Source organism: Leiobunum rupestre, chromosome 2 (genome assembly GCF_980474605.1).
Source record: "Leiobunum rupestre chromosome 2, qqLeiRupe1.1.hap1, whole genome shotgun sequence".
Lineage (NCBI taxonomy): Eukaryota > Metazoa > Arthropoda > Arachnida > Opiliones > Sclerosomatidae > Leiobunum > Leiobunum rupestre.
In genome coordinates, this window is record NC_143385.1 from 37128389 (window position 1) to 37153496 (window position 25108).

Sequence of the window (25108 nt, forward strand, 5' to 3'; positions counted from 1 at the left end):
CAGGTTTATCAACTGAGGGAGCTAAACAAGATTTTGTATAAAATATGAACTGACATTCTAATTCTAAACTCATTTTACCACGTCTCTTCAAAGAGAAATCTATCACATCACCGTCACCACCTACACTAGGTGGAGTAGGCCTATTCATTTCGGTGACATGAAATTGGCCTGAATTTGGGGTGCCAATAATTCTCGCGACACTGGTGGAAGGTGGAGGTGTGTGGAAAAAATGTTCACTTGCGGATGATTTTATTGCCTTATATGGGCAACAAAAATTAATAAGCTTGTTATGGTTTCAAATAAAAACACTAGCTTTGTGAGAACTACGAACCTGGTCCCTGATTTGTGCGCTATCGACACCTCCTTTGATTCCGTACAAAGCAGTTTCCCCAATTCAGCGACAAACCGCCAACTCCATTTCACTTAATTCTGGAAGTGGATTTGGACCACCTCCAGTTTTTTTCTTTTCCCTATCTAGGGCTTGGGCCTTACGCTTTACAGAGCTTTTTAAGTCCGTCCACTTTGCCCTTATTTTGGCAGTCGACCGAATAACACCCTTACCCACACAGGCAATCTCTTCCGAAACTTCACCCCAGGCTTTCTCCACATCATCGCTATTTTTATAGGTTTTTCCGAGTCCCATTTCTCTATTGACCAAATCAGGCCTAGCTACCAAACCATTTATTAGGGCTTGTAGCTCCCTGGCGCCAAAATTAGGTTGCCTCTGCTCTCCTGCTTTTATTTTCCCCATAATTTTTGACAAAATAACAGCCTTTCAAAAATTATCTACATGTAATTAAGTGTTAAACTTGGAACTACTAATCGAAAACTGCATTCACTCTCTAATGACAAAATGGAGGTGAAAACTGAATAGCAGATAATTTTTGCGTCGAAATTCCCGCTTTTCTATTGGCTAGTAGGTGGGCGGAGCTTCAACAAAAACAAATTCCAAAATACCAGACTCATCATTTACGAGCGCCCGAAAAATTGTCTCTGCACCGCGATTTCGATTTACGAAATCGTAACTTTACGACATCGTAAATCCGCTCTCGTAACTTTACAATCCTCGTAAAGTTACGATAATTTTTAAAACGTCTCTGCACCGGGCCCTTAATTTTGGCTCGGGGTTACTGATAAACATAATCATCACTTATTTTTTCCCTATTCCTGGAAGATTTTTTGATATTGTAAACACAATTTTCAAATTCATTTAAAAGTGTTCGTTTTTTCAAAACCTGGGAAGCACCTCCTATGGCACCAGAAATACGCAAATTTCTGGTAGTAGTAGCGGAAATACATGTATTTCTGGTAGTAGTAATATCCAATAACTTTGGAGATTCTTTATTTTCATGATAAGGAAACTTTTGTTCACTTGATACAGAATGTTTATCACTGTTTAATTTAGGTGAGAAATTGTTATCACAATTTGCTTTCTGCGACAAGTCGTTATCACAATTTGCTTTCTGGGACAAATCATTATCACAATTTGCTTTCTGCAACAAATCACAATTTGCTTTTAAGTTTGAACTATCAGTTTTTCTCATTTTATTTTTTTTCATTGGGGTTTGTTTTGAATGGACTATTTTTTTTAACTTTATTTTTTTTAATTGAACCTTTTATCATACTGGTATTATTACTCTGTTTTTCACTTTTTTCTTTGATGCTAAATAGTTGGTCTCTGAGTGTGTGGCCTCCTTTTCCTCGTTTCAGGTTACTAGAAACAAATTCCTGGATCCTTGCATGGACCATTTTTCTGGTCCACTCCTTGTAGAAATTTTCAATTCCTAGCTTTTCCCATTCTATATCCTGTGGCAAGGCTTCGTAAAAGAGCTTTTGGACCTTATCGTTTCCCAGAAGAGCAAAGCTCTCTTCGGCACATTTCTAAAAAAACATGGAATTTAAATATGGTACTATATAAAAAAAGATGATAAAAATGGGAAAGTTTTCTTTACCTTAATCATCTTGGACCCATATTTAGCCAAAGATTTTCTGTTAGCAAACTCACACACTCTTTTATTAATACATCGAATGAACGGAAGAAAACCTTTTTTTGGGAAAGCCATATTTCCGTTATCTCGAATTTTCAAGTCAATAGGGAGGTCTTCTTTCTCACAATTGTTCATACGGATGCTTGCGGTACATTTCAATAGATTTTCATCTAGTTTCCTCTTCTTAAAGGAATGTTTAAGTTGAGTACTTGTTACTCGTGTTCTACGAGAAATTTCACAAAGACAACCACCCCCAAGCCTATATAAAGCCGAGTCTGTTTCTTCCACCAGGTTTATAAAATCAAAATGATTCTCAAAATCATCACCAACATCATTGATCATTGTCTCTTCCAATTTTTGGGAGAATTTCTCCAATAATTTGCAAAAAGTTAGTGTTTCAGATGAAACTATGTTTAATAACATTGATTTGTCATGACCAGTTGTACCAAAACCCACTCGTAACTTTCTTGCTTCATTAAAATAGGTAACAGTTAACTCGGCCATTGCTTTGTTGGTTCTCACTTTTGATTGATTTATTTGACTAGATCCTACACTTTCAACTTCCTCATCTGTTATCTTCTTTTTTGGTCTTCCACGTTTTTTGGGAACTGCAGGCTTAAGTTTTTCTTTAAGACTTTGAAAAATTGTAAGGAGATTTACCAAATATTTATTTATATTTTCCGAAGCTAACAGTTCTAAATACAACTCTTTTCTGCCTAAAACAAACGGACGATTAACTTTCTTTAAATAATGAGTTAGTTTATCTACATGTTCCATAGTGGCAACTAACAACGCACGTGTAACGCTCAATATCTTCCTTCAATAAACTTCTACTGAGCCTTGCAGACCATAGAACAGCGTTGCCAGATCGAAAATCTGAAATTATCGTATCTAGGCCAAAAAATTTTCGATTTTCCTGGAAAATTATCGTACATTTCTTTTTGGCGATAAATTTTAATTCATACATAAATGCGTTGAATTTAGATGATTTTTTAAAGCACTACAGGAGTTTTATTTCAGGGAAATAAACAAAATGTCTATTATCATTATTAACTGAACTTAATATGTTTAAAAATGTTTTAAAAAATGCGGTAATAGCTAGGAGTAATAAACTCACACTCTGGACTACGCGTACAGAAAATGTATATCATTCATTTTTAAGTAGAAAAGTTATATAAATTAATAATAAAATATAAATCGTTCGTAGGTTTTTAAAAAAATCTAAATATTATCGTACATTATAGTACGTTGAGGCAGAATTATCGAAATAATGGTACGATATCGTACGCCATGAAAACTATAGTACGCCCTAAAAATTTTGATTAAATTATCGCACTGTGCGATAATTATCGTACGTCTGGCAACGCTGCCATAGAATATGCAGACGATGTTTTTTTTGTTTTTTTTTTCGCAGCTCCTTTTTTTCTCTTTGCTAGATGGCGCCCTAATCTACCCATCATGCACTCGCGTTTTTTCTTCGTGTCGGGAGGGTTGAAATTAATTAAGATCGCTATTTCTACCCTCCCCCTGAGTGTCTAAGGAAATGCCTCCCAAAAAAAAGTCGTCGCTGATAATTTCGGTTCATGTATTTCTGGTAATTCAGATACAGAAGACCCCGCTTATGTGAGCGCGGGTATGATATCACCCGCTTAATGTTATGAAACAACTCACCCATATTTTTTACATTGGAATAAGACCGTTTATTGTGATCATTGTCCCGTTTAATCTTATCAACCAATTTTTGGTGGACGTTCAATAACTTTAATTTTACAAAACTTTGTCAATTTGGCAAGGATCATTTACCCCAAATGTAGCCTGCATAGAAACATGTTTTATTTTTCTAACTATTAATGTATCTGTCAATTGTAAGTCATACCCATCTGGAACAGAAGGATCTGATGTAGCCCGGACAGTACATTTTTCTCAAAACCTATTTATAGGTTCTCAAAACCTATTTATAGGTAAAGTTTTGAAATTGTCAAGGAATACGATTGAAGTCGGATACTTTTTAATTTCTGAATTGTCGGAAAATGTTTTAATGTTTGTTTAAAATATAATTTTTGACTGGTTGTTAAAGATGAAAACTTAACAATTTTGTGGTAGAGCATACTTGAGAACAAACAAATAAAGTTGTGTCTGTTGAAAAAAGCAGTGAACAAAACCAGTTGTTCGAAGGAGGCAATAGCCATTGTCGAAAATGTTGGAAATTTAATTCAGGTGCTCCAAATTTCTCTCTAATTCATTAATTTTGTATGAAACCAAAAGTTATTCTTTTTATTCTGTCAAAGTGAAAACCCTACATGGAAAATTTATAACTATCCCTGGTTTCTGTGATACCTGTATTTGGTTCATTATTAATGAACGTAACATGTTTGGTACCTCGTCACGTTTCGTACACTGGTCAGTTTTGTATGTAATGTTTATAGCGACACTAGTATTATTTGACATCATTCTTCCCAGTTTCTTATTACCATCAAGTTTGCGCTTTTATTGTGGAATTGTTTTGGGTGTAAGGATTCGTTACCCTACTAGAGTTAAAATCTGGGTCTTTAAATAATTTTACCTTTGACCTCGACCAGACACCTCAATCGTAGATCAACGATTTTAGCATTTTTTTAATCCTCGCTAACAAATACATAATAATCACTCAAAATCTCAAAGTTATATTTGTAGTTTTCGAGTTATTAATTTTGGAAATTTACCCCACCAATTAATGAAAATAAAACACTTCAATTTACATTCCACCACGAAAGTCTGCTCTCTACATTTCACTGAAAAAGATTATTGGCCAAACATGGTTAATGGCCAGAAACATCTAAAGAATGACGCTGTGCCTACAGTTTTCAAATGGAATATAGACAAGGAAGTAAAAGAAAGGAGAACTCTTAACAGGTGTAGTTTTGTAAACCCAGTCAGTGGTGATAATGAACTACCGTTAGAGCTACGCAACGAATCTGGATATCAGCGTAAAGTACACTGTTTAGATACAAACCCAGTTGCTAGTGAAGAGGCTGAGAGAAGTAGAAATTATAAATTCGTACAACAAATCAAATTGTTAGAAGAAACAATCGCTACTTTAACACAGACTGTAATAGAAAGAGATCGTGAAATTTCAATATTTAAACAACGGGGCAAGAAGCAAAGTGAAGAAGTTAAAAACTTAACACAATCAATAAGTATGACACTTCCTATTGCTTTGATGCAAATTTTCTATCCAAACCGTTTTCCGGCACTGACACTCTTTTCAAGCTACGACTTGGACTCGAAAATTGCCTCTCTTGGTGAATACTTTTTAAAAAGAAATTAAGCCTAATATCTGGAGTCGGGAGGCGCTTTGGCTTGTTTTGAAGCCCACATGCATAAAAAAACATACTCCGGCTCGTGGCGCGGAGAAAAACTCTTTAATTTTTATCATTTAAACCTAACACAAGAGGGATCTGTGCTGATAAAACATCTTGATTACGCAATAACTATGAAAATCAGTTTTGTTGTTAATTTTTTCACAAAGTTGCGATAACGGAGTATGGAGAATCATTTTTTTTTTTTTTTGCTTTTGAAGCACTTTGCTTTCACAAAGCATAAATCTTTGTCCCTTTGAAAAACATTGGATAAGTAAATTTGTAATTAGTCAAATATACACCTACATACCTTTGAATGCAGGCCAGTAAAGAGGAGCTAGTTACGTAGGACTCTACCAAAAATATGTAGCTTCTCCTAAACTGCCTCTTTTAGGTTGTTTTTGATTCATAAAATTTTTCAATTTTTTCGTCAGTTAAACTTGGTTCTTCTGAGATACAATTTTTATAACCAGAAATTGGGAAAAAAATGCTGTTACTATTTGTTGTTAAAACATTTGGCATAGGTCCAGCGAGGATGTCCAGGCCTTGGATGTTGTTAGCCATTGAGTAATAAGACAATTCCTTTTCATGTACACGCCTAATATTATTTTTAATATAAAATGTGAATATTAAACCTATATTTAAAGCTCATTTAAAGGTTATAAAATGGAAATTACATGCAGTTTTAGTTGAATTCCGTAGCAGACCTGCAATCTCGCCCCTCCCTCCGCTTACTACCGCCAAACTCGATGACTGCACAATGGCGGCCGAAATAAATTGAAGGGGCAAAAATGTAAATTCGGCTGTGCCGTAAAACACGCCCCACCCTATTTAAAATAGGACTTTAAACGTCCCTTGATGACTTAGGCCTAAGAGGGTGCCTTGGGTTTTAACCTAGCTGATTATTAATTAAAGTAAGCGTCGTGACACGGAATCAGTAGAGAACTTTGACTTTCCTGGAGCCTTCGAAGAGGGCGCATTTTTAACGCCGAAGTAAATATTTTCTTTCGAAATAGTCACTTTCGTAATATTTTAAACGAGTTAAGGATAAACTGGGGGAACCATGAGCTTTAAGTCCCGCAAGAATATATATTCAGAGAAACGACATCATCGTTCTCTCATTCGCAGATTCGTAACGAATAAGTTGGAAAGATACCGAAAAATCTGTGTCTGTCTAGCCAAAAGGTGGCGTTCCCCTTGTTGCACACTTTTTAACAAGTCAAAATTGGGCGAATAGGAAATGAACTAATTTATGCTTAGGCTTATTGACTATTCTGTTGCTTGGCAGCGTAGTTAGAAAGGAACACGTTTAATTATCTATCACAACACTTACTTATATTATCAGGGTTTAAATTATAAGCAGCAGTTTGGAATTTGAAAGACAAAATGCTGCCTGAACAGGATTAAGAAATTTCTATGGCAGTAATTTCTATGGTATTTTTTTAGTTTTTGTGGAATCCTTAGGTTATTTAAGTTGTTTTTAAACTAAAAAACTCAAACTTGATGTATATTTTAAATAAACTGACGATTTAATAATAAACTACTGCGAGTATATACTCTCTAATGTATACCTTTTGAGGATTTTGGCCAAACAATATTGTTTTTAGAACGAGCTTAAGAGAAAAAATTCAAAAAGAATTTCTATGAACATGGGCTTCAGCAGCTTAAGCCTGGGTCGACACAATATTCCCTTTTTTTCATATTCCATACCGATCATATATAACAAAAATAAAATGAGGTATAAATAAAAATACAACCGAAACTAATAGAGAATCTTTCTACTCCCTAAAATTCTGATGTTATTTATTGTAACATGCTTAATATTACCAAGAAAAACACAACATGAAATGGTTTTATAAAACTGTTAGATCGGTAAAATATTATTTATTAATTAGTGAATATCCCTACACAGTGAATTTACATTGGTACGCAAAGCAACATTGGCGGTTTTAAATCCTTCTCAATTTTGGAAAGGCACATGTTTAATTTTTACGTCTTGTGAAAGTAATGTTAGGCATGTTAATGCTTTTTTTATTTTTATTCGCACGACATCCCGAATTTTATCTCCGAGGACACATATAAGACTTGGCTGATGCCAGTGAAACTATCCGTTACACGCCTGGAATCTTCGAATTGATTCAAGAATCATTTGTAGGGGGTCATTTTAAACCATTTTGGTAATTATTTGAAGTTTGTACGCGTTTCATGACATTTGAAGAATAAAAGGATCCCAATTCAATGAGAAACTTTCATTTAAACAACGGTGTTATTTTGAAACATCTTCGTTTTATTTAATTGTAATTTACACACTTATCCTAATTTAACATCGGAAAAAAATGCTTAGTAAAAGGAATAATAGAAACCGCACATTTGCCCGTTTTTCGACGTTTTGGTGGCTTATTTTTGAGGGACAATAACTCGGAAGCAATGCATTTTTTGACACATGTTCATTTGAAATTTTCCACTCAATATAACCCAAATAACATGTCACTTAATTTTTTACATGCTTATCCGTAACACCCTGTATAATAACATTATCTTAAGATTAATAAAAAGAGTGATAAAATTTAAATTTTTGTCTTTGTTTATCTTTAACATATAGACAACGCCTTTGCATAAGTACGCTTTAGAAAATCGGAATCACGGCATGGAGTTATAATAACACGCGATGGTTATAAGCCACAACGGCGACGTGGGTCGACTACCAGAGCCATCTTACCCTTTCAGGCGCCCCTGGGATAGTAATGTCAGGCTCCCTTTTTCACATGGCCGGTTCTTTATTGAATACTTAAAAATTAAATTAAAAAAATATGAAGGACCAGATGGCGCACGTCCTGAGCATGGAGCCCTAGGGCTTAGCCCTTCCTAGCCCAATGGTAGAGATGGGCCGATCGACTACACTGACCGTCTGCTCAAGATATGCCTTGGCAAAGCTACGCTTTTTCAAAACAAAATTGCGACATGGAGTTTTAATAGCCAAATTGGTTTTGTTAATTTAGGGTACGTATAAAAAATTGTTTTCAAAAATAAGGGCTGAAAATATGAAGAAAAATGCCTTTGTCGTGGATAGAAATTGGATAGTTAAAATTTAACATCAGAATTTTATTGTCTTATTAAAAGTAAACTTAATAAATAAATAGTTGAAAACAAAACGAAATTAAAACGCGGATTTATTGTTTAAAATCAACCGTTGATCAACGGCGGATTAAAAAAAACTCTAGGGGAGGGGGGGGCGCTAAAAGACATCTTGAGCTATGGGTGTAATAACAAATTATCAAGTCACATGGCGTGGGTGCGCCCACCCCTTGCCGTGAACCACGCTTGGTGCTGGGCCGCCCGCGTCATGTATCTGCCACTGCCGTTGATATAAATAATGAAAACAAAACGTTAATTTCCAGTGAATATTTATATTCAATCAAGAATGTATTTATTTATACCTAGGGAGAATGTCTATGTCGAGACGGTTTTTAGCCTTTCTCTCAATCCACCCGTTGGTCCCCCCAGTACGCTCCTCCGCTTAAAATAAAACGAATAGTCCCGGTATTTCATTGGCTGCTTAAAATTTACGTCACCTAACGCGATGGTAATCAAACGCCGGTGACGTTTTGTCTTCCCCCCGCGCGAGACGGGGGAAAGGCGTTCAACGTACCCGGCGATTGTCGCAACATAATCATTCTTCCTAAATATAAATGAATACATTCTTGATTCAATTTTACACATGAAAACTGGTGAATGTTTTAATTAAATATTAGCAATGAAGAAGGGTGAATAAAAAACCAGAAAACGTTATTTCAACGAAAAAACGAAATATTTACCAAATATCAACGTTGTCTTTGCTATATACTTGGGGTTTTAGTCTTTTTTTCGTGTCCATTTTCAAAAATACGATTTTTCTTAATTTTTTATCGTATTGCAAATTAACGTAATAGCGAGAAAAACTTGCTACCATGGCATTTGAAAAACTACTCTACTGGTTGTTTTCACCAATAATAACTTCAATAGGTTGGGATAATATAGAATCACCCTTTGAACATTCTTACGAGTGATTCTGCATCCGGATCATCCTAAATTTGAATATAAAAAGAAATATTTATAAATTAGTTTTTATATGTTTTATATGTTTTCAATCTATTGGTAGTGTAAAATGTGTTTTATTTTGGAAAATAGTGTTGTTAAATTGGTGATCAAGTGTTTTAATTTGGTAAATGATGCTGTTTTTTTGATTAACTATGATTTAAAGGACCTTTTAAAATATCTTTGAATCTAACTCCTCATTAAACTAATAAGGCAATCCCACTTTTTTCATTATTGATAGCAACACATTGGCATTGACTATTTTTCTGAATTTCTGAACTGTCTGAACTGCGGAATTTAGAAGGAAACCTTCTATAAATCCTATTATCTGAACCTTTTGACTATTTTGCTGAATGCTGAATATCTGAACTCAAAATTTCAACAACGCATTTATAGCCATCAGAACGGTTCTGTCTGAACTTTTTGACTAATTAGCTGAATGCTGAATTTCTGAACTGTCTGAACTTTTTGACTATTTTGCTGAATGCTGAATTTCTGTCAATTCGCCGAAAGAGATTTCAAAAGAGAAATTTATCAGATAAGGTAGATCTATAGACGGAAGAAATAGGTGAGCCCAGCAAAATGTAAGACGTAACTAACTACAGATCTCATATAGCTATAGTATAGATTGTGTTAGTATTTTACACATAGTTTACCGATAAAAGCGTAAAAATAATATTATTAATTCAAATATTCACAATATTTACGTGCCACACATTGGACGATCGGCCCGTGATAGAGGTTTCGTATTTGCCTTTCCAGTAGTACTTTCTTACATTTATGGTTGAAATTGACTTTTATAAGTATCATTTATGGGGCTAGTTTTGGGAGTGCAAATAACAATGTTGACTTTCAAGACTTTCGTTCTTATGCCTAAATCATAAGCAAAATTTTTTCAAGTGCAAGACTACCAGTATTGCAATGGTCGTTCAATTAATATGAAGAAAGTGTAGAAAGTATGGTTATATGTAACTAGTTTGTTAGTACGGGGAACACGACTATACCTTTCAGAGTGGGCAATATTACGGACACGGATATTATAAACATTATAAGAAGATTTTTTGTGTAATTTTGTTCTAACAATTTTGTATTTGCGCGTGTTTTCAATGTTCGGGTTCTCGTTTTATGACATTTCTGTTCTGCGCGTATATTTCAGTGTATTTTGTATGGAATTCGCTATTTTCGGGCTTTTACTATATTTTGTTTTTGAAATGGAAAACGGAAAGCTTTGGGGATTTTTGGGATAGCGCGAAGAGCCATTGTGTGAATTTCGGGGAAAATTTGTTAATCCGTGTTGGGACGTTGACGAGCGGCCGTTGAGAGAGAATTCAAATCTCAGTGGTCAGCTAGTTTGGAATGTCGCCAGGGCCAAGAAAGTGCAGAAAGACGCTCGGTTTCCCAATTCTCGGAAACCAGGGTTTTTTTTGTGGGGAAATTTGGAGGGACGAAAAGAAGAACTTTTTCGTCAGTTGAGGTTTAAAATTCGATGCGAGCAACAATCGCGCTGGGAAAATATTAAGATTTTGTTCATAAACCCTTCTCAAACTCAAGTGTTTATAATCCATTTTTTCATTACTATTATTAAACGATTTTGTATTCAAATCCGACTTAATTCAATTTTAATTATTCCGAAAATATAAGCTGCGATAAGGTTATCGTTTTTCAGTTAGCGGTAACTAATAATTTATTAGCTCTCCCCTTCGGTTCGACCCGGGACTGTTAAATCATTACACCAGACAGCCAGACACGGTGATTGTAAAAACTCTCCTAAGGAACACGAGTTCCTTGGATGGGTATAATTAGAAGCTTGCAAACCAAACTCAACACAGTTGTAGGGAATCCAATATTTTCCCTTTAGTGATGATTCATGACAAAAACCTCGAGAGTAGGGCTCGGATTTTTCTGATCGTTTCAACCGGTAAATTCAGTTAACCATGATTAATCGGAAAACTTCCAGATAATTTAACGGTAAAATCTCGAGTTTGTTTATCAACTAATTATATAGTTTGAAAAAAAAAACATTATCTTGATCGCAATAAATTCACCGCCGCCTTACTTTCCCCGAATGTATTTTTTTATCATGAAGCCGAGATTAACTTTTATTTAAATAAATTTGTACATACTTGTTTTTTTAAGAGAAATAAGATCAAATTATAACTCTTCGAAATATTTACGAATTAAATATTTACCGAAAAAGAGCAAATAATTTTTTCTGGAAATATAGACCATATTTCTTCGTTAATCAATCATATTTGTTGTTCCGGTTGCGATGTGCCTCGACTAAAATGTAATAAAACACTAATGGAAAACTCGTATTAGTCTACCCATGGATAATAGTCAACTACTTTATCTATTTTTATAATAAAAACCATGGTTTAGCAAATAATATAACTATGTTTTCATCTGGTGCTGCTAGTATCTTACACTTAATTCCGAAAAGGATGGATAGATAAATCACGAAATAAACTGAAGTGTCAATGCTGACTAATGAAACGGTGAAATACATTTTATTTTAACAAAATGGATAAAGCGAGGGGTCGGACACTTGCCATTATTTTGTACGGGATTTCGGGATTTCGTAGAGATTTTGCGATTTTATCACTACTTTTTGAAGTGGTTTTGGGATTTCAATGTTAATTTACCATAGAGAGAGTTAAAAGATTTTGAGATTTTAGACAAAGTGTACGGGATTTTGGTAAATGTCCGACCCCTCGGGATAAAGTTGGTCATAAAATTCCCTTTCTAATCTGGGCCGCGGAAGTCTACAGACATCTGGCCAGAGCGCAATATAACCTGTGTCGTTTGCGCAGTTTACTAAAATACGGAGCGACGTTTCAGTGAGACGGGTATTTTTGGTCCTCAATGCCCCCACAACGCGATTGAGTGACCAGTCCTTACAAGCACCCGGGTACAAGTATCGCACTTTCAATAATCAGCCTTTTCAGTTTACAATGGTACAAATACCATCCCATCAATGGTACAAGAACCATCCCATCAACGATACAAGAACCATCCCATCAGTGGTACAAGAACCATCCCATCAATGGTACAAGAACCACCCCATTAACGGTACAAGAACCATCCCATCAATGGTACAAATACCATCCCATCAATGGTACAAGAACCACCCCATTAACGGTACAAGAACCATCCCATCAACGGTACAAGAACCATCCCATCAATGGTACAAGAACCACCCCATTAACGGTACAAGAACCATCCCATCAATGGTACAAATACCATCCCATCAATGGTACAAGAACCACCCCATTAACGGTACAAGAACCATCCCATCAACGATACAAGAACCATCCCATCAGTGGTACAAGAACCATCCCATCAATGGTACAAGAACCATCCCATCAACGATACAAGAACCATCCCATCAGTGGTACAAGAACCATCCCATCAATGGTACAAGAACCACCCCATTAACGGTACAAGAACCATCCCATCAATGGTACAAATACCATCCCATCAATGGTACAAGAACCACCCCATTAACGGTACAAGAACCATCCCATCAACGGTACAAGAACCATCCCATCAATGGTACAAGAACCACCCCATTAACGGTACAAGAACCATCCCATCAACGGTACAAGAACCATCCCATCAATGGTACAAGAACCATCCCATCAATGGTACAAGAACCATCCCATCAAACGGTACAAGTACCATTATAGTTCGCCTTTACAGTGTTCACACTCAACTCTCCGATTGGAAACTACAAGCGCTGCTTTCTGTCCCGCGTTTTAAAAATATTCACTGAAAGATCTAGTGTCCGAATCTGCATCCTTCAATAAGCGATCTGATTTACGGGTATCCTCTGGAAAACCTGGTCTCCTAATTCCTAATTGAACTCGGATGCTTGAGCTCTACGTGTTCTCGCCCCAAGAAAATTTATGGTCAACGGTACAAGTACCATCCCATCATAGCTAGCCTTTACAGTGTTCACACTCAACTCTCCGATTAGAAACTACAAGCGCTGCTTTCTCTCCCGCGTTTTGCCGAAAAATATATTATGTCCGTAAAATATGTAGGAAACGTCTCTCTTAAAATAACTAGGAAACGCTTTAAAATATCTATAGAAAGTCTATTAAAATATATAGGATTCTTAAAATTAATAGAGTTTGAAAATATTCCTAGATTTTAAAAATATTCCTAGAGTTTGAAAATATTCCTAGAGTTTGAAAATATTCCTAGAGTTTGAAAATATTCCTAGAGTTTGAAAATATTCCTAGAGTTTGAAAATATTCCTAGAGTTTGAAAATATTCCTAGAGTTTGAAAATATTCCTAGAGTTTGAAAATATTCCTAGAGTTTGAAAATATTCCTAGAGTTTGAAAATATTCCTAGAAGTGTTAAAATATTTCTAGAAATGTTATTTAGTTTTTTCCGGTTTGGCGCCCCATACGTTTCAGCCATGGTTAATCGCAACAATTAAACGTGAAAAATTTATTTCAACTACCTTGCGCATAAGTTTTAAAAATCGTTTTTTTTTAGTACGATAAGAAACCAAAAGTCTAAAGATTTTTTTTCCGGTAATTGATAAATATGAATTTTTTAAATATTACCAACTATAAATAATGAAAAACTCACGGAAGATAATCAAATAAAGTTTTGGCCAAAAAGTGATAGAATAATTCAATTTTTTGGTTGAAAAAAAACCTTAGGTGAATTTTAGATTATTGGATAATAGTTGAACTAAGAAAAAAACTATTGAACATATTTGCTAATAATTACATCAAAAGATAACTTTATTTAAAAAAATATACGTATTAATCAAATTATACGAATAAAATTGATCGAAAAATATTAACAACATTTTTATTCAAAGAAATATTTTTCGAAAAAATTCGTTTGTGTCTTAGTTACGGTTAAAAGTTTACCGACACCGAGCCCTACTCGAGAGAGTACATACTCTTTCTGTTGATTTAGCCAAACGAAAGATACCGAACCTAATTTTTATCGAGGAAAACATACCTATATGTGTTGATCGTGAAAAAGCTAAAACTAACGCCATACTCCATTCGTTTCCTAAAGCTAATTTGCTGTATTGTCACATTATTATATCTGATGTTAAACAATGGATTAAACAATCGGAAGGTAGATCTAAAGACGACACAGCGGCCCTTGTAAAGGAGGTACGTTATCTGCTAGATATAGACAATAAAGAACATTTTCACAAAACATTGGGCGCCTTCAGTGCTACATGGTCAGCGAAATTTAGAGAATATTTCGACAACAATATAAAATTAGATATTGCTAAGCGTGCTGCTAAGTTCGTTTATAAGCGTTTCAACGCCTTTCAATTTAACATTTCAACTAATAATGCTAGCGAAAGTCTAAATAAAATGATTAAAAACGATGCTTTTTTTAAAGAATTGCGGATAGATTCCCTCGCGTTACTCTTTAACGAAATACAATTAAATTTCCTTCAAGCCTTCTCTGATGCATACAAAGATGAAGGAAATTGTTCACTTAAAAATGCCAGTGAAAAAGAAATGGGGTTTCCTGTTGAATTGCCTAAATACATCGAACTTTCTAAAAATTCAATGGTCAAGAAAATTAAAGAAAACATCGAAAATCCTCAGCAGAATATTTTTTAAGACGAAAATAATCATTATCTCTCAATAGTCAATATTATTTCAAGAATAATCTGCAAAGAAAACCTAATTTCTCTTAACATGCCTTCGTACACCTTAATCGCAACTGATCCATTCAGTTGTAACGTTTACACGCTTCAAAAACTCGATAAATCTCGATAATATACTTGCGCTTGTTTAAGCACTGGCCGGTGTTTTCATAGAAAAGCGATTTACTCGGTTGTGAGTGATCCTGAAAAAGATAACTTAAAATACAATTTACAACCAATGATAAAAAAGCAAGGAGTTATAAAGGGAAAACTGGTCGTAAAGTACCGAAACCTGAAGATTTATATTCATTTGTAACTCCAGCACTGGGTTCTGCATCTGCATTATCTCAAACAAGTAACGACTTCGAAGAAATTGAAGGTTCCCTGAATGAGAATGGCAATGTAGGACTGGATTTTTCTCTAATAGAAAGTGATGAAAATGACGATTCTCCAGGTCAAAGTGCTAAAATAGAAACTACTGATTTTTCAGTAGGAAGTGACCAAATGGAACCAGATGATTTTACAATAGATAATGACAAAATTCAAACTGAAGATTTTGCAGTAGATAGTGAAAAACGTAATCTTCAATATTCCACAATAAAATCTGGAAAAATTAAAATGCACCGTTCTCCAGATGAACTACCAAATACTCATAAAACCGAAATGTATAAAGGTACGTTTTCATTTAACAAGCGAATATTAAAAAGGCTTATACAGGGTGTTTTTTTAGCTCGAAAAAGTGTTTTTTTTTTTAAAACTATGTTTTCTAGAAAGTTGAAATTTTTACTGTACATTATACGTGCCGGGGGACACTTTCTACTAAAATTGCATCTAAATCGAAAAATATTTTCACGTTTTTTGAAAATTTCAATTTTAACCGCTAGGTGCTATAAGAAAATTGAAGAGCGTCACCGAAAACGTACAAATAGCGTTGGCGCGAAACAAATAGACGTCTTTTTCACTGAAAAAATACGACTTGAAAAAGTGACAAGTTGGGCAAGCTATAAAAACTTTTTTTGAATTCCATTGGGAGAGTAGTGTAACTTTATGAAAGTCAGAAATTTGTTAATCTGGTGTATAATGCCAAAAACCACCGCTGAAAAATCGAGGAGACAATGGCGAAGAAGGTATTACAAGATTTAATTTCGTAGGATGAAAAATGCGAATTTTTTGAAAAAACAAAGAGACATTTTATTTATTTACTTACAAACAAAATTTATAAGTACGTTTCGAAAATACCACCTTCGGCTGCGATGCAGGCTTGGGCGCGAACAATCATATTGACGAAGGCGGCTTGAATCATTTCCGGGGTTACTTCCTGGCAAACGCTTACAATTCGTTGACGCAGCTCTTCAAGGGTCTCAACTGGAGTGGCGTACACCATGTCCTTGACGAAGCCCCAAAGAAAGAAATCCCACGGAGTCAGATCGGGCGACCTTGCTGGCCAGTGTACCGGACCGTTTCTCCCTATCCATCGTTGTGGAAATTCGTTGTTTAGGTAAACTCTCACGGCTCTGTGGTAATGAGGTGGGGCACCATCTTTCTGAAACCACAGTCTTGCTCGTTGCGCCAACGCACAGTGTTTCGAAAAGCCCAAAATGCGGCAGAAATTAAAAAATTACCAGAGACATATCATATTTACATATTTATAACCAGGAAGTAAACAGGAGTAACGTAGCACCAAAATTTTAATGCTGCGCCCCCTAGCGACGAAGTTAGCTTCCCCCTAGGAACACAGGGTTAACGTTAGTGGCATTCGATAGCCCTTAAAGAGTTTAGAGAGTTGACAAAAATTCACGGTCCATATACTAATAAAATTACGTTTTAGGGTTGGAAAAGTCCATTTTAGAGCATGTTCACCCGATATTTCTTCCGAAACACGCGAGTGGATACCCAATATTTTTCGAACGTTTTCTAGTAAACGTTCTATTATATCCATTCTATAAATATTTCCGGTTTCCCTTCGCGACCGTTGAAGAAAGTTGACTTGGAAGTTTGTAGAATATTACCGAAAATCTAGGCTGAAACCGCCATATTTGGCTATAAATTTCATCAGCGGGTAAAGCAACTTATGCATACCAATTTGGGTAATACTATTTGGCAGATGTCAATTAAAAGTAAATATCGTTGGCTGAAAGCCAAAATCGCGTAATATTCTGACCGCTTTTTTGATGAGGTTCTAATCTGTTATCAACGCTTTAAATCAATTTTGTTTTTGCGATATAGTAAAATTGCATTACACTTCCTGAATTTTTTCTTAAAATTTAACGATCTTAAATAGAATAAAAGATTAAGGTACATTTTTTTGTAAAAAGACGATACCATTTTGAATATTTGTACTAAAGAGCCGGTTACCCCACAAGTATCGCTATTTATGTAGAATTTCAATGACTATTTAAAATCATTACCTAATACATTTTGGTAGGTCGTTGTTGCTTTCTGAAGAAGAAAACAAATTGAAGCAAGATAACAATATTTAAAGCGCCAAAATGTGTGTTTTTGTTTTAAAAACCGAAAGTTACTTTTAAATTTAACGCGCTTTCACTTATTTGAATAACGTGTTTGTTCAAATATGGATAACCCACAAATTCAAATTGTTGGCAATGTTCGCCACGACCGCTCTTTCAACACAACAATAACAAACGACGCCTCATTTAGTAGTAATATCTTACCTTCTTTAAGTTTTTCGCCAACCAAAAGTAATTCAATTGATAAGAGCAACCCAAGAGTTCCCATTACTAAAAGGGAATTGGTTGGAATTTTCAAGGAACACAAAAACCTAGGTGACTGTATTTCGAGTATCCGAGTCTTACTTGGAAATCAAATAAAGGAAAACCTTTCGAAGTTTCAAATGGCAATTTTCGACGGAGAGCGATTGAGAGCGAAAAAAAAAACGTTTAACCGTTGGTGGAAACAAGCTGGTAGAGTGATGGCTAACTTTGAGAGGAAGCACCACGTCTGGTTGCAGACAGCTTTTGAAATTCCTGAAACTCTTCTTACTAATTCTGATCTAAATACGCCCTTAGGAATTCCTGATGAAGGAAGACCAATTCGGTTGCATCTGCTCGCACAAAACGAATTCACGTTAGTGAGTTAGCATCCTTATTGGAAGACGAACCCGCTGAGAAAATCATAAAAGCAGTGTAGTAGCGATTGAACGGAAAGTAGAAACTGGATTGACCTTGGGCTTACAAGAACTGATGAACCGTTCGAATTCAGCATCAGCTGTACCCGAAAGGATGTCCAAGGATGTTCCAACGTCTTGTTCTGACACAGAAGCTCTCGCATTGATTTTAGATGGCGATTTATCAGTAAATAATATGATCAGGCAAACTGCTTTATCTCATGGCTCTTCCCTCTTCCCATCTTACTATAAAGTTCTTCAGGCTAAATTACTCTGCAGGCCGGCTGTTGTGAATGTATCTGAAACGGTAGCGTTCGTTTATCTTCAAAATCTTTTCGACCACACTGTAGACCGGATTTTAAATCTTCAAGGAGAATTTATCATCAGGTACACAAAGGACATTAATCAGGAAGGTTTACATCTAACTCTTTCAGTCTCTTGGGGCTTTGATGGAAGCACCGGTCAATCGAGGTATAAACAGAGCTTCGGTAGCTCTATCGACTCTAGTGATGCCTGCCTTTTTGTAACCACAATTATTCCTTTGAGCCTAAGATCAGAATATGGACATACCGCCTGGAAAAACAGAACCCCGCAGTCAGTACGCTTTTGTAGGCCCCTAAGAATTCAATTTATTAAAGAATCCAAGGAATCTATATTAGCAGAAAGTGATTGGGTAAATTAACAAATTAAACAACCGCAGATCTTCACTTCAAACATTTCGGGCATATCTGTGTCAGTCGCGTACAGTCTTAATCTTACTGTAATCGACGGCAAAGTGCTTCGTATTTTATCAGGTGCTTCGTCTCAGCAATGCTGCCCAATCTGCAGGGCAACACCTACCCAATTTAACGACATTCATCGTCAAAACGTTTTACCGAAAGATGGAACTCTGTTACGATATGGACTGAGTGCATTGCACGCCTGGATACGGTTTATGGAGTTTTGCTTACATTTGGGGTTCCGCAACGTCTTTGGATTAAAGACCTGGCGCATTAAGGGGGGAGCTAAGAACCCGACCTTTATTAAAAGAAAACAAGATATTCAACGTTTGATGTGGGAGAAGTTATCATTAAGGGTAGACGATGGAAACACGGCCAGAAGGGCTTTTTCGCCTTCAAATTAAGAAATATTTGCAGAAATTCTTTCCACTGAACGTTGGCTTGTGGAGGGGTTGCACGTAATTTTATGTGCCATATCCTCAAATTTCCCCATTGATTCCGAAAAATTTGGCCAGTATTGCCTAGAATTAAGTAAAAAGTACGTTGACAATTATAAGTGGTTTAATTTGCCTGTAACCATACATTAAATCCTTGTTCATGGTGAAATAATTATTCAGCAGTCCACTTTACCTATAGAAGTTCTAAGTGAACAGGCGGTTGAGTCCCGTAATAAATTATACCGTCGAGACAAGGAAATGCATTCTAGGAAAACATCTAGAATTGAAAATTTACGGGACATATTTAATCGAGCCCTGGATTCGAGTGATCCCATTATTTCGAATATTTCCCTCAGCAAAAAAATAGCAAAGCAAAAACAAATTCCACTTCCAAGAGCCGCTATGGATTTACTTAAAGAACCAAATGAACGACCTTATCCTTATCCTGGTTATAAATATGTAAATATGATATGTGTCTGGTAATTTTTTAATTTCTGCCGCATTTTGGGCTTTTCGAAACAATGTGCAACGGCAGTTCGGCAAATTGTTGTTCTAGCTCATTTCTCAAGAAATCTAAATAACTCTGGCCATTTAGATTTTGCAGTAAGAATACTGGACTAATTAACCGGTTTCCAACAAGACCAATCCAAACATTTAAGCGCCCAAATGGAAATTGGTGACGGTGTTCATATCCCCAGTGTGGATTTGTGTCTTCCCAAACATGATTATTTTGGTGATTGTAAGGGCCGTCTCTTGCAAATAGGGATTCATCCGAGAATAGCATGTTGCGGAGGAATTGTGGGTCGTCGTGCACGGAATTTAGCAGCCAGTTGCAAAAATCCAGCCGTTGTTGAGCGTCTCCATCTCGTAAACCGTGGTGAAGCGTTGCTCTGTAAGGATGGTACTTATGCCTATGTGAAATTTCCCAAATGCGAATTTTACTGCAAGCCAAATCCTTACTCGCCGCGACACAGCTACTACGTGGATATGCGGAAAAATAGGCTAAAACGGTGTTTTCAAAGTCCAAATCTCGCTGACCAGGCCCACGAAATCGAGGTTGTACGTAATTTAAATCGCCATTAATAATTTAATTAATTAATTTAATTTCTTCGCCATTGTCTCCTCGATTTTTCAGTGGTGTTTATTGCATTAAACACCAGATTAACAAATTTCTGACTTTCATAAAGTTACACTACTCTCCCAATGGAATTCAAAAAAAGTTATTTTAGCTTGCCCAACTTTTCACCTATTCAAGTCGTATTTTGTCAGTGAAAAAGACGTCTATTTTTTTCGCGCCAACGCTATTTGTCGTTTTCGGTGACGCTCTACAATTTTCTCATTGACAATTTTCTTATAGTACCTAGCGGTTAAAATTTAAATTTTCAAAAAACGTGAAACTATTTTTCGATTTAGATGCAATTTTGGTAGAACGTGTCCCCCGGCACGTATAGTGTACAGTACAAATTTCAACTTTCTAGAAAACACCCTGCATTTAAAAATGATTTCGTTAAAGAAGAAGTCCATGTTGAGAAAATTATTTTGACATTTGAATTTCATAAATAAATGATATTGAAATTTTGTTTCTATCTATAACAGCAAAATAAAATAATGATATATTTTAGCTACATGAACCGTACGCGTTAGACACGTTGTCGATCATGTGTAGCTCCAGCTGCGGGGCACTTGTAAGCAGCCGACTGGCGAGGAACGACCCGGAGAGTAACGACATGTAGAAAATATAATTAATTTAATTATACGGGGCGTTAATTGAATAATGGACCATGGCGAATATCTTGAAATGTGTTAGCTATGATTTTAAATTTTCTGGTGTTATAGAGTGGTCAGTGGGTCAACCGACTACAAAAAGTTCAATGACCTTGAATCATGTCTTCAAGGTCATCCAAAAACTATGGCGATAACCGTAATTAACCGATTATTAACTTGAGAACCGTAAGAGCTGCGAAGTTGGTTCCAATTAGAAAAGTGTTCCCCGTCACATTCAGATCGGGTCAAAGCTAGTTAGTAATAAAATAAGATGTGGATCACTTTTCATATTGGAACGAACTTCGAAGATCTTATGGTTAATTTTGGAAACGACCTTGAAAACATGATTCAAGGTCATTGAAATTTTCAAACTAAAGACCTAACCATTAGCAAATTTTAGTACACTAACAGAATACTTTTAAGAGCGACCAGCCCCCGAACCACATCTTTGGCACGTTATCAACTTAACGGCCTTGTTTTGGCCTCACATTTCTCGACTTCCTATTGGTAAAATCCGATCGGGTCAAAGCTATATAGACCTAAAACGTGACCGGGAATACTTATATTACTGGAAATAATTTTCTAACGCTTGCGGTTCTCGTGATAATTTTGGGAATCATTGACATTTTCATTGTCAGTTGACCCCGAAAGCACTCTATAACACCCTCAAATTAAAAAAATTAAAGGTGAGACACATTTTTAGATACTCACCCTGGCCCTTTTTTCAGTTAAGACCCTGTATCTCTTCTGCTATTATCAATATAAAAGAGTTCAATTGATTAAATTAATTATTTAATTACCATGATCTTTCAGATTGCGAAACCATTTCTCCAACCTGGAGCTTTCCTTTGAAATAACATTTTTGGATCATTTTCTAAAAGCAACAGTCTATTATTGGTTCCAACTCTTTTTCTAACAAATTGACTCTCCTTAATAAATAGTTTTTCACCTCGAAAAGGCGGGGTGGCAGAGTGGTTAGCACTATTCCCTCGCAGTAAGAGGAGCCCTGGTTCGATCCCAGCTTGTGGCACTGGGTGAAAATCTGAGAACCACTCCTTCTGCGTAGAGTTGGCAAGTTCTATCCCAGTCCGTTAAAGGGGTTTCCCCCAAAGTACATTGGTCTCCCCTATCCATAAAAACTGGCTGATATTAACGGTAATAGTTATTGTAGGGACGCTAACGGCTAGTGTATGGCAGGTCTAGCTTCCCTACCACACAGTTTAATTTTTTCCATGTGTCGCTGTTAAAAGGGCCTCTGACCTGTTGCGATGCAGGTTCTAAAATTAGTTTATTATAATTATTATTATTAATTGTCTTGATAGTTTTATTTACGTTGATTTTATGATAATTTTAATTAGTAATTGTGAAAATCATGTGGTATGCCGTTAGATTAAAACCATAACTGGTACTATAGTGAGTTGCAGGCTAAGAAAGACAAAATATATAGTACAGTTGGCGCAAGGATACCTCAGACCATTTCCGGCCAGTCAACCACGCGTAATTTAAATTTGACCACTTTACGGTCAATTTCAAATTTCGTGAGTTTCATTTTTTTTCCGCACCATCTAGGAACCGAAATTGGAATCTATTTTTTAATTTCATGTTGTCACGAGTTTAATTACTGAATGCAGCTAAAGAAGGTTCGATAATTGAAGCTCCAAATATTTTAAATAGCCCAAGAGGTTACTGTAAAAAGCATGATAAAGGTTTATTGTTAACAAGTAAAGAGAAAAATATAATTTTAAATGTCTATAGCTCATTAAGACAACGTTACCCCCAAAAAAGCGTGGTAACTATTTTAAAAGATTTAACTGGTAAGAGGTAGAAATAAATTTACAAAATTAAATAATTATACTTACTATTTAAAATTTAAGAATGATAGGAATGCCTTATCTTTTAAATTTGCACGCCACCACAATTATGAAATTAAAAAATAAAGATTCCAATTTCGGTCTCTAGATGGCGCTAAAAGACGACAAAAAGAGCAAAATTTGAATTTGACCGTAAAATGGCCAATTTCAAATTTCGCGCGGTGGAATGACCGGAAACGATCTGAGGCATCCTTGCGCCGATTGTACTATATATTTGGTCTTTCTTAGCCTGCAACTCACTATAGAGCGAGAAAGGAGGAACATTCGTTTTCACTTAAATAGTATTATACAGGGTGGAACCCTCAGCCGTGGACCAGCTCGGTAGTTGCCCTAGTACACCGTAGTACTGCCGGTGGAACTCTTCTACAGGTGCGTGTAGAAGTGTTCCACCCGCTGTTTACTAGGAGAAGTACCAAGCTGGTCATTGGCTGAGGTGTTCACCCTGTATATTTAGGTGTTCACATCGAAAGTAAAATTAGATGATTACAGCCTACCCAACTAAATCAGAAAATACGTTGCGAACAAATTTTATCTGATAACCGGTAGGCACTTTCGATACCACTGATCGCGAAAAAGAAATGGCGGGTGGTAAACTGGTTAGCGCTCTTACCTCGCAGCAAGAGGAACCCGGGAAATGTGTGCGTTGCGTTTCAAGCAATCCTCAAGGTTTTTTACATCGAGTACTTCTATTTGCCCTTCCCATAAAAAACACTTACGGATGTTTTCAATGAGACAATGTTCAGTATAGCGACGATAGCAGTTCGTTGTGGCAGGCCTAGCCACAATTGTCTCAAGCGATTTGAACCCCCCAGTGTACATGTAGCTGTGAAAAGTCAATGCAGGTTTTAAAAGTATTCTTATGATTAAAATCTTTCAGTAATTTAAGTAATTACTAATTTTCCAATTTTTTATCCTGCAGCTGCCCAAGGAAATGTCTCTACACCATCAAACATATCACTTGAAAGCACCGCCAAAAAAACTAGAATTCTTGATTTGCAGCCAAAGTTAATGCCTTGTTAGTTTAAATTTTAAGTACATTTATCGGTCCGATAAATAGTACTACGCACGAGACGGTCGCCTTCGTGTTGTCATAAGCTAATTCAATTGATACCAAACTCTATGGTTTATGATAATTTCAAATAAAAATGTTACCGTTTTTTATTGAGCTAAAACATACAGGGCGTTTTATGAATTAGTACGTAAAATTTGCAGAGTTAAAGGGTTGAGCAAAAATGTATAACTGTCTTCGACGCAATCCTTTACGACGAATTGGGCAAATCTAAACTCTTGAAAACGCCTAAACAAAGGCTACCACATTAAAACCCGAACTCAGTTCGGAAAGCCGATGTTAGGGGTAGGAGGAAAATTGAGCTTAACAAGCGAAGGAAGTGAAACATTATCGTACTGCGAATCGTTATTTTTGCCTTAAAATACCCTGTTTAGCCCATATCGATACGACTCAGTAGACCAATTTTTTAAATTCATGTCTAAACTGTTCTCGATCACTGTGAAATTAGAACACGAAATGGAGAACGCGCAATAACGTTTCGCCGATGAGTTAACCATTTCCGAAAATTGTTTACTGGGTCGAGGGGCACGTCACTTCCATTTTGGGTGCGTCTTAATCATAGTAAAATTATTAAAACAGGGTAATCGTGATTAAATCAGGGTAATCATGATTAAAAAAATTAATCGAGATTATAAAATCAAATCACAATTTGAACGTGATTTTATTATTCTAATCATGATCTAATCTTTTAAATCAGGATTTAATCATTTTAATCAGATTTAATAATTCAGTAATGATATAATCAGATGTAAACATTCTAACCATGATTAAACGTGATTTAAGCATTCTAATCATGATATAATCTTTTTAATCGTGATATAATCTTTTTAATCAGGATTTAATCATTTTAATCAGGATTTAATCATTTAAACATGATTAAATTAGATTTAAACATGATTAAATCAGATTTAAGCCTTCTAAACATGATTTAAAGTGATGTAATCAACATAATCGTGATTAAATAGAATTTAATCCAAGTAATCACGGTTAAATTGGATTTAATCTTTCGAGGGGTACGTCGTTAATCAAGGAAGTGACCTGCCCCTCGCACCGAGTGCAGAGAGTACATCCTTTGGTAAGACAGAGT

The 25108-nt window shown here is 35.8% G+C and overlaps 1 protein-coding gene across 1 annotated transcript; it reads right to left on the minus strand.

The window, feature by feature from the left end:
• Positions 1 to 394: 394 nt before the first annotated feature.
• LOC149957458 (myb/SANT-like DNA-binding domain-containing protein 4) lies at positions 395 to 751 on the minus strand. Its single transcript, XM_090167044.1, has one exon. The coding sequence runs from the start codon at positions 749 to 751 to the stop codon at positions 395 to 397; it is 357 nt and encodes a 118-aa protein (XP_090023170.1).
• Between the last annotated feature and the right edge of the window lie 24357 nt (positions 752 to 25108).

Bases quoted from the DNA above. Each gene is read 5' to 3' on its own strand.
- LOC149957458 (XM_090167044.1), bottom strand. From the start codon at position 751: ATGGGGAAAATAAAAGCAGGAGAGCAGAGGCAACCTAATTTTGGCGCC.